The 13,308-nt window shown below is 54.2% G+C and overlaps 2 protein-coding genes across 2 annotated transcripts; both read left to right on the forward strand.

The window, feature by feature from the left end:
• The first annotated feature begins 3,694 nt into the window (after window positions 1-3,694).
• Window positions 3,695-4,781, forward strand: H1-0 (H1.0 linker histone). Its single transcript, XM_071730516.1, has one exon. The coding sequence runs from the start codon at window positions 3,710-3,712 to the stop codon at window positions 4,595-4,597; it is 888 nt and encodes a 295-aa protein (XP_071586617.1). The 5' UTR covers window positions 3,695-3,709; the 3' UTR covers window positions 4,598-4,781.
• Window positions 4,782-8,103: 3,322 nt separating this feature from the next.
• Window positions 8,104-13,107, forward strand: GCAT (glycine C-acetyltransferase). Its single transcript, XM_071730502.1, has 9 exons — window positions 8,104-8,351; window positions 8,454-8,584; window positions 9,170-9,271; window positions 9,770-9,916; window positions 10,207-10,361; window positions 11,188-11,270; window positions 11,640-11,811; window positions 12,238-12,359; window positions 12,750-13,107. Exons 1-9 carry the CDS (start codon window positions 8,147-8,149, stop codon window positions 12,899-12,901), a joined length of 1,269 nt encoding a protein of 422 aa, XP_071586603.1. The 5' UTR covers window positions 8,104-8,146; the 3' UTR covers window positions 12,902-13,107.
• Window positions 13,108-13,308: the final 201 nt, after the last annotated feature.

The following is a 13,308-nucleotide window of genomic DNA, read 5'->3' on the forward strand; positions in this document are numbered from 1 at the left end:
CCAGCCCCTTCCTCAAAGGGTTCCCTATCTTCTGTTTGTTTGGGTTGGTTTGCTGGGGTGGTGTTTATTTTTTTTCCCCCCCCCCTTTCCTGAGCAGGGGCTGTTGACCCCGATAAACATGTCACGTAAGCACAGGCGAAATGTGTGGGCGCCTGACATGTGGTCGAGCCGCCCCTCCTTCAGGCTCTGCAGATCAGCTGCCAGATGGGTAGGAGCCTCCTGTCACCCCAAAACGGTGTGGGACTTATCAGGCAGCCCCCATCTCGCCTGCGGAGGGGAGATAGGGACACCCCGTCGTCTCTGCATCACTATCTCCCGGGTGCAGGGGAGCTGGGTGGGGGGGTGAGTGGCGGGGAGAGGAGACAACCAAAATGCTGATGGGTGACAGGCATGACAGCTGGCAGAGCCCAGAAAGCATCCCGAGGTGATGCCTGGGCCACATCCTCTTGCTCACAGCCAGGCTGTGTCTGTGAGACTTGTCCCAGCCTCATCCACAGGGAAAACTGTGGCACCCTGGCTGGATGACAGCTAGAATAGCAACATCTCGCATGAGGAGCTTGCTCTTAAAAAAAAAACAAACCATAAATCTTTTGAAAGAGTGGTAATGGGTCCAGCAGCCAGAGGCAATGCCCCTTGCCATCTAAAAGCTGCTCTGGCATTAGTGGTGGCTGGGCTGAGTGACTTCATGCTGGGCTGACCACAGGGCTCAGCAAGCTGGGGGCTCAGGGCTGAAACTCTGATGAGCACAGCTGGAAAATCAGCCAATTTCCCTGTTTTGCCACTAAAAAAAAAGCACTGGAGCACTTGGGTCTTGAGTGCCTGTGAGGCCAAGTCCTGCTGCTGGGGCTTTTGAGCCTCTTTGAAGATGGAAACCAGGTAATATGTAAAACATCACTGGCATTAGTCACCCAAAGTGCCCCAGTGCACTTGGATGCCAAAGTGCAGCCATCCTGGCCCTACAAGGCAGGGACTGTTACCCGTCAGATCCATAACACATCCACAATGGGCATGGTTTGACCATTTAAGATGAAATCTGCAGCTGGAAGCATGCAAATCCCCATGAGGTCTGGTTGAATGCAGTGTGGGGAGGGAGGAGAAGGTAACGGGGATTATGGAGAGGATTCCTCTGCCAGGCCCTGTCTTCTGGCGTTTGTCAGAGAAGTGGGATTTCCCAATCTTTGCCTAGTAACGCCAGAAATGGGAGGCACAGGAGGCTTGGAGAGGTTGGGTAGCTCACCTTGAAGAGAAAAGGAGCCACAGGGGGTAACCAGCCCCACCCTGGGCACTGGGGCAATTTTTTTGTCAAAAAGTACAGGCAGGAGCCCGAGTTCACATGGCAGCATGGGTGGCCCATGGGAATAATTTTTCCTTCTGGATGAGCCCCCTGTGCAGCCTGCAGTGGGGGTGCTGGCAGCACTGGACCCCACTTCTCAGCAGCAACAGGGCTTGCATTGCCCTGCAGAATCTGTATCCCACCTCTAGCCCCAGCATTCTGCTAGGGTCCACAAAATCCTTCTTGATCCTGGCCAGCAGATGTTCAGTCAGCACCAGTAGAGCAGTTCAAGGGGTGCTTTTTGGTATCAAGTGAGGTGCTTAGGGTTTACCTTGACCAGGATCCCCCCCATGTGCAGGGCCCATGGCAGCCTGCTAAGCTGTGACTACCCATTTGCCTTGACTGTTCCAAGTTCTTTGGGGGCATGCAGTGTTCCCTCTCTTTTACTGGCTATAAACTAGGGAATTAGTTGGATGAAAGGGTTAGAACCCCCATGTATAGAGAAGAGGGTGTTTGTGGGCAAACAGCAGCACCCGCTGGAGGAGGCTGAGCAGCCCTGAGTCAGCTGCAGGAGTTGCCCAGGTGACAGGTTGAGATTAGACCTCTAATTTTCAGCTGGCTAAAGTCAGGTAGAGGGCCTGCTCTCTGCCCCCCCCCACCCACCCTGCTGCTCCCCATGGCCACTGCTCTGCCCTGATAATGGCTGCTGCCTGGTTTTTCAGGATTAAAGGCTCTGCCATGGTCAGCCTGAGATGCTGTGGTACGATGTTTCTACCCACCCAGCCTCCTCACCCCCTCAGAGCCTGGCATGCTGGTGAGAATGATGCTGACGGTTAAAAACTTGGGCACAAATAAAAGCAGATGGTGCCTTATCTGCGTGCACCCAGGTTGCCTACGTGCAGGCAGCCAGCCACGGCGGTTTATTCCCGGCTAGGAAAAAATGAGAGGTCCTTCAGCTGGGACAAGAGTTGCACAGAGGCCACCAGAGCCTGCATACGGGGTGGGAAGAGATGTATTCATTAGGTCTTGAACCAAAACAAAACAAGAGTAGCCCAAGAGAGGTGGGAGTGCGGTTGATCCTCTCTGTAATTATGAGTTCTTTCCTCTTAATAAAGATCAGGTGGTTGGTAGGTGCTGGGAAGCTGTTCTGCTCCCTAGATGAAGCAGGATATGTGGAAGAGTGGCACTGGGGAGGAAGGGACAAGGGGATGCCCCCAGTGAGAAAGCATCAAGATGTCAAGGGCTTCATGCTGTACCCTCCTGTAGTATGTGTGTATGTTGGGGAGGGAGCATCAAAGATTTCTATTTCTATTCTTTTTCTTTCCACTCCTTCTGTTCTTTCTATTCCTATTGTTTCCATATGTTTCTATTTATGTGTATTTATACATCTGCACCTATTTTTAGTTATACTTCAGTGTGTCCCTGGCAGGTGGTTTTCATGCCTCTGGATTTCCAGGGCACAGGGGGTTACAGGAAGATGCTACCTGTGTATTTTAGTGCCCTAATGAAGTGCTGGAAGGTTTGGAGGTACTGGGGTTCACCTCTGAGGGCCACAGGGTGTCAGTGGGCTCAAGGTGGCTTTGCCCGGGTGTTTTGAAGAAAAAAGGGGGAATTTGAAATCCTACCGGTAAGATGATGATAGTGGCTACATTTAATCTCCTGGGAGCAGCTGACAACTTGCCCAGCTCAAAAAGGATGGCTGATGGTTGCCATCAGATGTCCCTGCTCCATCCCCTCCCAAAGACTTGTGTCCCTCCTGCTAAAAAGAAAAAGAAGGGACAGCCTGTTTTTTGTAAAGGGACAGCTTGTTTTTTGTGGTCCCCACCACACACACTTACAGCCTGAGCTAATGTCCCCAAAGCACCTGGTGAGGAGCAAAGAAGGCAGGGGAGGGGGGCAGAGGCATCCAGCTGTGGGTTACTGCTGCTGAGCCTATTTTTAAGCTCATTTTCCCCTTGGCGTCTCCTACCTAGTGTTCCTCCTTGTCCCCTGATGTTTCTCCCTGTGTCCTTCCTTGTCCCTCCCTGACGTCCAGCTTGCCTCCAAGTGTCTCTCCACATGCCCTAATGTCACTCCAAGTGTCACAGCCCGGTCTCTCCTTGTGTCCCCCGTGTCCCCAGTTGCTTCTCCTTGTGGTTCAGCATCTCCCCCCAGTATCCCTCCTTGTCCCCACTCAGTGCTCCCACAAGTGTCCCTCCTCATCTCTCAGCAACCCCACTACTGTGTCTCCTTGTACCCGCCCCGTGTCTCCCCGGCTGTTCCTTCTTGTCCTGCTGTCATCCTTCTCCAGCGTCCTTCCTCATCGCCACCCAGTGTCTCCCCGAGTGTCCCTCCTTGTCCTGCTGTTGTCAGCCCCCAGTGTCCCCTCCTTGTCCCCTTGCTGTCACCCCATTGTCCCCCGTCCCTCTCCCCCTCGGTGTCCCCCCTCGCCCCTTGATGTCTCTTCCTGTCCCAGACGGGCGGGTGGCCGGGGTGGGTCGGGGCGTGTCGGGGGACACACGGGGACAACAGCAGCGGCGGGCGGCGCCCGCGGGCGCGGGGGCAGTCCTCCCCGCGGTCCGCACCGCGCCTTTAAAAGGGCGGGGGTGGCGGGGGCGGCGGCCACGGCTGAGGTGGCGGCAGCGGGAGCAGCAGCAGCGCTCCGGTTTCTGCCGAGGTTCCCCACCGCTCCTCTCCCCAGCCTCTCCCCGCCCCGGGGGCTGGGGTCCCATCGTGACCCCAAGGGATAAGCGAGGCGTCGAAGAAGCGGCCACCATGACGGACAGCCCGGCTCCAGCCTCATCTCCGCCCGCCAAACCCAAGCGGCCCAAGGCGCGGCGTACGGCGTCCCACCCAAGCTACTCGGACATGATCGCGGCGGCCATCCGGGCCGAGAAGAGTCGCGGCGGCTCCTCGCGTCAGTCCATCCAGAAGTACGTGAAGAGCCACTACAAGGTGGGCCATAACGCCGACGCACAGATCAAGCTCGCCATCCGACGCCTGCTCGCCACCGGCGTCCTCAAGCAGACCAAAGGGGTCGGCGCCTCCGGCTCTTTCCGCCTGGCCAAGGCCATCAAGTCGAAGAGGTCTCCGTCCAAGAAGAGGAAGAAGGGGGCACGGAAATCCACATCGCCCCGGAAAGCGGCGAGGACCAGGAGAGCCAGGTCACCGGCAAAGAAGCCTAAGTCTGCCGCCAGGAAAGCCAGGAAGAAGTCAAAGCGCAGCCCGAAGAAAGCCAAGAAGCCAAAGACTGTTAAGGCCAAGTCGCTGAGGAAGCCCAAGAAGGCAAAGCGTTCCAAACCCAGAGCCAAGTCCAGCGCCCGAAAATCACCCAAGAAGAAGTGAGAAGTCTGGAGGTTTTTTGGTACTCTCCCCATTGGTGTCTGTAAATAACTTTTGCCTTTATTTCTACCCCTTTCTATTGCATTATATAAAGAATTATCTGTCCCTCTCTGGAAATAGCTAAAACAAGGCAGTTAAGTGAAAGAAAAAAAGGAACATGATTGGTATGGAGAGTTCCCATTTTTAAGAGTTACTGGTCTGGGTTTTTATTTTGATGTCTCAGAAATTTCTTGTGTGTGTGTCTGTTGTTTTTGATCGCCGGGGCTGCCTGCGGTGTTTTGGGAGGGATGGTGACTCCACATTTCTTGTCGAGGCCATACAGGATCTCAACTCCTGATCCTGCCTCAGCTCTCCCGGGGGGTTGGGTGTTTTCTGGGGCCAAGTAAAGACTCTCCCAGTATCAGAGGGAAAGCGGGAACATAGAGCTGAGAGAGCCATGGTTTTCCTCGGAGGAGGAAAAGGGGCTCCCTGCTCACTTCTCTGCCAGGTCCATGGGGCCAAGGTGAGGTGTGCTGGGCTGGTGCTGGAGATAACTCCAGCCTGCAGATCTGGGTGCTGGCAGGGACTCGTGGGACAGGGAGGGGACAGAGGAGGTGGAGCGGGTCCAGGATCTGTCCACATTTGCTTTCGAGGAGTTGGAGATGTCCTGCCAGCAGGAAAAGGCTGATCCCTGGAGGAGAAGGGACAAACATGGTTATGAGGGGTGTTGCTCCCTGGGGAGGAAAGGGGCCCGAGCGTGGCAGTGGGCAACCCTGCAGGCAGGCTGGGGTGGGCATCCAGGGCAGGCTGAGAAAGGACTGCTGGGGATGGCCCTGCTGTCACCTCAGGGTGCTGGCTTTGTGCCCAGAGAGGATTGGCATGGCTCCAGGGTCTGCCTGGCCCTGCGTGTCCCCTGCCAGCAGCCCTCCCCAAGCAGGGCTGAGCCGTGCTGACAACCAGGGCTGGCAAGGAGCCTGCAGGCCAGCCCAGCTACTGCTGAGCTGTAGGATCTGACAGCCTCCAGCAGGAGGTGCCTAATCTCCCTTAGCTGGACACGTCTTACCTCCTTGGATGTAAGGATCCTCAACCACCTCGGCCAGAAGGTCCAAAATCCCAGGAACCATATAGGTGGCCAGTCCCCTTGGGCTTGCTGTGCCTAAATCCTATAGGCCCAGGGTCTTCACAATCCCAGATGGTAGTTCCCAGGTCCCTTGGCCCACTTGGGTACATGGTGCCTGAGCCTTTTAGCCATTGAGGATTCCAGATCATGTCATTCAGAGTCATTAGGAGGCACCTAATCCCTTTGGGCTTTTGTTCCCAAGACCCCTGAACCCAAGACTCCCAGACCACCTAGGCTGAAGATCCTAAACACTTTTCAAGACCCTGTTGCCTAGTCCTTCTGGACATGAGCAATCTAAATCACTCTGTCCACCAGATCTCCAGTTCTCTATAGCAGAAGCTGGAGATGCGTGATCCAGCTGCGCTCTTTGTGTCTGAAGCAGGTGGGTCTGTCGGTCACAAACCCCTTCCACCAAAGGTGTTTAAATTCCTTGGGCTCAAGATTCCTTAGATCTCCTTCCTAACACATCCTAAACATCCTTGATTACTTCAGCTGGATGCACCCAAATCCTGTAGGCCTTTGGTTCATGAACCTCTGTTTTTGGCACCCACAAACAACCTTGATGCAAGGATTCAAGTCACTGACGACCCCAGCTCACTGAGGTGGGTGCATCTAATGGTCCTGGGCTTGTGGATTCTTGAGGTCTCCATGGTGGCTGGTTGCTCCAGAATCAAAGAATCATAGAATGGTTTGTTTTGGAAGGGACCCCAAAGATCATCTAGTTCTAACCTTCCTACCATGGGCAGGGACACCTCTGGCTACACCAGGTTGCTCCAAGCCCCATCCAATCTGGCCTTGAACACTTACAGGGAGGGGGGCAGCTACAACTCCTCTGGGCAACCTGTTCCAGAGTCTCACCACCCTCAGGAAAAAATTTCTTCCTAATATCCAATCTATATCGTTCAGTCTGAAATAATTCTCCCTTGTCCCATCATTCCATGCCCTTGCAAAAAATCCCTCCCCAGCTTTCCTGTAGGCCCCCTTCGGTATTGGAAGGCTGCTATAAGTCCCCCTGGAGCCTTCTGAACAACCCCAGCTCTCTCATCCTGTCTTCATAGGAGAGGTGCTCCAGCCCTCTGATCATCTCTGTGATTCTCCTCTGGATTCACTCCAATAGCTCCATGGCCTTCCTGTGTTAGTGACTCCCAGACTGGACACAGTACTCCAGGTGGGGAAAACCATCTCCCTTGACTTGCTGGTCACACTTCTTTTGAAGCAGCCCAGGACATGGTTGGCTTTCAGGGCTCCAAGCACACATTCTGGGCTTATGTTGAGCTTCTCATCAACCCAAGACCTTCTCGTCAGTGCTGTTCTCAGCCCATTCTCTGCCCAGTTTGTATTTGTGTTTGGGACTGTCCTGACCCATGTGCAGGACCTTTTGCTTGTTGCCCTTTTTGGATTTCATACAGTTTGTACAGGCCCACCTCCCAAGACTATCAAAGTCCTCCGGATGACATCCCTCCCTCCAGCACTCTGACTGCACCACAAAGCTTGGTGTTGTTGGCAAACTTGCTGTGGGTACACTCAATCCCACTGACAGTCATCACAGAGAATAATCATAGAATTGTTTGGGTTGGAGAAGACCTTCAAGATTATCAAGCCCAACCATTAACCCAGCATTGCCAAGTCCACCCTTAAACCGTGTTCCTAAGCACCACATCTACACGGCTTTCAAATACCTTCAGGGATGGCGACTCCACCACTTCCCTGGGCAGACGCTTCCAGTGCCTGAAAAGCCTTTTGCGGAAGGATTTTTGACTTAATATCCAATGTACATCTTCCCTGAGTACAACTTGAGGCTACTTCCTCTTGTCCTGTTACTTCGGAGAAGAGACCAGCCCCCACCTCGCTACAACCTCCTGTCACATAGTTGCAGAGAGTGATAAGGTCTCCCCTCAGCCTCCTTTTCCCCAGGCTAAACAAACCCAGTTCCCTCAGACTCTCCTCATGAGACTTGTGCTCTAGACCCTTCACCAGCATTTGTTGTCCTTCTCTGGACTCGCTCCTGCACCTCCATGTCCTTGTAGTGAGGGGCCCAGAACTGGGCACAGTACTCGAGGTTTGTCCTCCCCAGTGCTTACTACAGGGGGGGCAATCCTTTCCCTGGTCCTGCTGGCCACATGTTTCCTAATTACAAGCCAGGATGCCATTCCCCTTCTTGGCCAGCTGGGCACGCTGCTGGTGCCTCATATTCACCCAGATGTCAACCAACATCCCCAGCTCCTTTTCCACCGGGGAGCTTCCAATGGAGACTTTCAACACGTTCCAAACCATCTGGCTTTGAGATGCCTAAACCCCTCGGCACAGAGCCACTCTCCTCCCTAAAAAAGACCCCCTGGAAGTCCCGGAGAAGGTGACTGGGATCGGAGGGGGGGGGGCAATATAAATCCACGCCATTGGCTGCCGGGGCCCCGCCTCTTTGACCGGCGAGGGGCGTGGCTTGGAGCATCGGGATGTGGCAGCGGGGGTTGGTGCGGGTGGCGGTGCGGGGCGGCGGGGCCGGCAGCCCCCGGGCGGCTTCGGTAGCGGCTGCGTCTCAGCTCCGCCGGGTGTTGGAGAGCCAGCTGGAGGATATCCGAGGTTCCGGCACATGGAAAAACGAGAGGGTCATCGCCTCCCGGCAAGGTCCCCACCTCCGCTTGGCGGCCGGTGGTGATGGTGGGTACGGAGCCGGTGGGGAGGGTTCTTGGGGTCTTCTTCCCACCATCCCCCCCCTACACACACCCCGCTTCGTGACTTTCTCCCTTTGTTTACCCGCAGGGATCCTCAATTTCTGCGCCAATAATTACCTAGGGCTCTCCAGCCACCCCGAGGTGATCCGGGCTTCCGTGGAGGCCCTGGAGAAGTTCGGTGCTGGGCTTAGCTCCGTACGCTTCATCTGCGGTACCCAGGTACATCCCCTGCTCCGGGGCTCTGCTCGGACCAGACTCCCCCCTCGCATACTTGCACAGTGCTAAGGTACACGTGGCCAGATGAGAAAAAAAAATCCCACAAAACTACTGGGTCCCCACTAGCCAAAGATCTGGAAGTACGCCAGCTTAAACCGCTACAACCCCCTCAGAGAGCCAGAACATAAACCCCTGCAACACCACTCTGGATTAAAAAAATGCATGTCTTTTTTCCCCTACCTTTAAAGGTAAAAATTACAGCGACTTATTGACTTAAAACTGCTCTGTCAAACCCACCCTGGTTTATCCCTTCTGGAAGCCTTTCAGAGCCCCAGCTGATGAAGTGCACCCACTCCCATGGGTGGGGAGTTTGGACTCTCCCCACTGCACTTTTGGCACCCAGCCCTGTAGCCACATTTGAGGGGTGCATGTGCGAACTCTGACCCCAGCTAACTTCTCACACACACGCACACCTTTTCTGGATAAAACCCAGTGGTTTCCTCCCCTCCCAGCCAGCGTCTAACAGCAGTGGGCAAGCGAGAACTTGTGCTGCCCCACTGGTTACTCTTGCTCCTCTCTCCTTTTTAGAGCATACACAAGGACCTAGAGGAGAAGATTGCACGTTTCCACCAGCGGGAAGATGCCATTCTCTACGCTAGCTGCTTTGATGCCAATGCTGGCATCTTTGAGGTTTGTAGGGCTTTCCTGGTGTCGTCCATGGAGGAGGGAGGTGATGTGCCAGCTGTGCCTTCCAGTGCCTCTCATGGGGAGCTCTGTGCCACAGAGAAGGTGGCAGCAACTGATGGTGAAGAACTCTGACTGGTGTTCTTGGACCAGGGGACCCATGTGGAGCTGTTTAATCAGCCCTCCCCTGCCCCTCCCCCAGGCAGCTCCATGTCTGGGGGAGAGCTCCCATTTCCCAGGAGGTTTGTATTCCCCCTGTAAGCAGGGGGAAGGGGTGATCCCCCAAGGCTTGCAAGGGGAGGGGGGGGAGGTTTTGAGCTCTGAAGGTACAGGCAAGAACCTAGCCTAAGGAAATTGTGGGATAAGGTAACTGGGAAGAGAAGTGGAAAGTTTTAACAGCATCAGGAGAGACATGGCAGCTGTCTTGTCCTCCACGCTGAGAGATGCTGGAAGATCTCAGTGAGGTGGCACACAAGGAAGATCCTTTCTGTTTGTTGTGGCCAGGCCCTGCTGACCCCAGAGGATGCAGTGCTGTCAGATGAGCTGAACCATGCCTCCATCATCGATGGGATCCGCCTGTGCAAGGCTAACAAGTACCGCTACAAGCACATGGACATGGAGGACCTGGAGGCCAAGCTGCAGGATGCACAGGTACACAGGTCTGCTCCCACCCACGTGCAAAGGTGCTCTCTTGGCTGTGCCACTGGGGCAGTAACCATCCCTGAAGGCCAAGTTTATCCTTTTCCTGTGCAACAGGCATTGTTTTTTGCTAATTGGCACAGGTAGGCATGGATAGGCAAGGTGAGAAAGCATCACATTGCAGGGCAAACCCCATATCTTGGTTAGATACATCCACTCCCTGCAGGAGCTGGACTATGTCCTGGTCTCCTTCACCAGCCTCTCATGGTGATCTCTGGGGTTGCCACTCTCCCCTCCCACAGAAACATCGTCTGCGGCTGGTGGCCACTGACGGTGCCTTCTCCATGGACGGTGACATCGCACCCTTGAGGGAGATCTGTCAGCTGGCCCAGAAGTATGATGCTCTGGTCTTCATTGATGAATGCCATGCCACGGGCTTCCTGGGTCCCAATGGCCGGTAAGGAGCCGTTTTACCTCTGTTTCTCAAAGGTGGTGACAGCCAATCTTATTTTGTGCGGGGACTCATGGAACCACCCTTTCTTGAAGGAATTGCACCCCACCCCTGCTTCAGCCTTCCTTTCCTGACGATCTGTCCCTTTTGGGGCGTGTGAGGGGATCAAAGGGAGACGGTTTCGCACTGATCCATCCCAACACACCAGCCACTTCTCTGTGTATAACCTGATGCTGTTGTCTACAACACTGTTTCAAGAGAGCAAATAGCTGGGTGCCAGTGTGCTTGTCCTGCCTTTTTGGGGTGGAGGACACCAAGCTGAAGAGCATGTTTGCCATGTCCTGTTGGTTCCAGTAGTGTAGACCCTGACCCTTAGTGTGCATCTAGCACACTTCCGCATTGCACATTAGCAATGTGCACAGCCCACCTCAGGGGACATTGGTTACTCCAGCCAGGCAGCCTTTTCCCTGGTGTATGCTAGTAGTATGCTAGAAGTGAGTGCAAGATGACCTGCCTCAACAGCTACTGCTCTGTTTGGACCATTAAACTCCTGGGAGGGAACTTTGAGCACTCTCCTGTCTGTAATGGGTGAAGAAACCAAACTCTTACCTCAGGAGATCCCAACTTCACCTTTCTGCTGTAGAAGTGAAGAACAGCACTTGGGTCGAAGTGCCACAGGGTGGTGTTCTTCCTTTATCAGGAGTGGGAATACCGGAGACCTGGCTGACAGCTCTTTAGTTTCAAGCTCTTTAGTTTCGCTTGAGGCATCAGGTGTAGAGCAGCTTCCCTGATGTCTGCTGACAGCTGTTAATGTGACATTCCTTTTTTACAGGGGTACAGATGAGCTCCTGGGAGTAATGGACAAAGTCACTATCATCAACTCCACACTAGGAAAAGCTCTTGGAGGAGCTGCAGGTAAAGGCATTTTCCTGTCCAAGCCCTAAAGAGCTCCGCAGCATCGCTTTAATGTTTCCTTCCTCTGCCTAATGATAGAGCAACAAATGCATGTGTCCTCTTCTTCTGGTGGCTTGAGGCTCAGTTTGAGATGCTGCTGCAGGGTCAAGGTCCTGCCACGTGCTCCATCTAATGTCTCCTTACATCTGTCTTTGGGGCCAAGGTGGAAATTTGGCGAAAAGCATCTGCTGTGATTTTTTTTTATTTTTTTTTTCCACCTGGTTTGTACTGAAATTCCTGCTGCAGGTGACAGGTTAACATTTGGGAAGGGAGCCACTCTGCACAGGTCCTCCGGGGTGCCTTCTCCATTTCTCCTCTCTCCATCTGCAGGTGGGTACACGACTGGCCCCAAACCCCTCATCGATCTGCTCCGCCAGCGCTCCCGCCCGTATCTGTTCTCCAACAGCCTGCCCCCCGCTGTGGTAGGCTGTGCATCCAAAGCCCTGCACCTCCTCATGGAGAGCAATGCCATTGCACAGTCCATGGCTGCCAAGACCCAACGGTGAGGGGGCTGTACTGGGGTGGGAGCAGGGGGAGAGCTTCATTAGGAATGAGTTGTCCACATATATTTATTCACGCCTGAGCGATAGCTATGAAGACAATTTCTTTGCAAGTCACGGGTGGAGGGTGCTCAGGAGAAATCGTCGAGTGTGCCTGTGTGTGTCAGACAGAAATGTAGGCATATCTGTCACATCTGGATGCTCCACAATCTGGGGTGCATCTGCCCCTCAGACAGCTGCAGTCCCTCGGAGAGGAGCAGGAAATGGCAGGGGGTGACTCAGAAAAGAGATCCCTTCCCTGCATGCAAGATGCAGGGGGTACACCACACCCAGCCCTTTGTGGCCAGAGCACCCAGAGGAAAGCAAGGCAGCAGTCCCTAAAGACAGGAGTGGTGAAGTTTAACTCCTCCTCTCCTTCTCTTCACCAGGTTCAGAAGCAAGATGACAGCTGCCGGTTTCACCATCTCAGGGAAAGATCACCCCATCTGTCCTGTCATGCTTGGGGATGCTCGGCTGGCTGCAGTCATGGCTGAGGACATGCTGAACAGAGGTGAGCTGGAGAGGGAGCTCTGAATGCAGACATGTCTTGAGGGAAGGTGGTGCCACCACTGTCCTTCCTTCAGAGGATGTTCCTGCTTGAAATGCTAATTCTGTACCTTCCATCTGCAAATGTCATCTTGGTCCCCCTAGATGTTCGTCTCCTTTCTCTTTTGGGGAAGGTGTTACATTAGTCCTCTTGTCCTGCCATGCTGGATTCCATCCCCATCACTGGTCCTAACTCTCATTTCCATGCTTGGGAACAGGTGCCACTTGAAAACCTTGAAGCCTGGAAATGTTTACTGAGAAGGGAGGGATGAACCAAAAGCCTTTCTATTGCCTACTACCACTCAGCTTCCTTCCCTCCCAGCCAGCTCTGACTCTCCATGTGTTTCCTCTCCAGGCATTTATGTCATTGGCTTCAGCTACCCCGTGGTCCCCAAGGGAAAGGCCCGCATCCGTGTCCAGATTTCAGCTGTGCACAGCGACGAGGACATCGACCGCTGCGTGGAAGCCTTCACCGAGGTGGGACGGAAACACGGAGCGCTGCCTTGAAGGACAGTAAGCACCTCCTCTGGCACCCTCCCTGCCCACGACCAAGTGCCTGTGCCGAGGGAAAAGGCTTGAGCAACATGCTACCAAAAGCAGGACCAGTCCTCAAGGCATCGCAGCCTGCAGGAGGCCGTGGCTGTTGCAGCGTGCTGACAGCCGTGCTGGCAACCACTTCATGCGTCATTAAAGGTGTCCTGCAGTGCAGCAGATACTTGCCCAGCTCTTGTTTTCTCATAGGGGGGTGCAGCCCATCCCCACCCCCTTTTACATTGAGTAGACCCTGTGCTGTGTCCTATTCTGTAAAGCCTCAGTCCGCTGAAGCGCTGTAGCTCCTACTCTCTCCTCTTGTTGGAAGTGTATCTTTGCTGCTGGTTTATCCAGGGTCATCTGCTTCCTTCACCTTTCCTATG

This window comes from Heliangelus exortis, chromosome 1 (assembly GCF_036169615.1).
Source record: "Heliangelus exortis chromosome 1, bHelExo1.hap1, whole genome shotgun sequence".
NCBI lineage: Eukaryota > Metazoa > Chordata > Aves > Apodiformes > Trochilidae > Heliangelus > Heliangelus exortis.

What these genes read in the sequence shown, in the direction of transcription:
- GCAT (XM_071730502.1), top strand. Translation starts at nt 8,147, where the DNA reads ATGTGGCAGCGGGGGTTGGTGCGGGTGGCGGTGCGGGGCGGCGGGGCC. An exon ending in CTTGGCGGCCGGTGGTGATG is followed by an intron (nt 8,352 to 8,453) that starts GTGGGTACGGAG and finishes GTTTACCCGCAG; the next exon opens with GGATCCTCAATTTCTGCGCC. An exon ending in ATGGCTGCCAAGACCCAACG is followed by an intron (nt 11,812 to 12,237) that starts GTGAGGGGGCTG and finishes TCTCTTCACCAG; the next exon opens with GTTCAGAAGCAAGATGACAG.
- H1-0 (XM_071730516.1), top strand. Translation starts at nt 3,710, where the DNA reads ATGTCTCTTCCTGTCCCAGACGGGCGGGTGGCCGGGGTGGGTCGGGGC.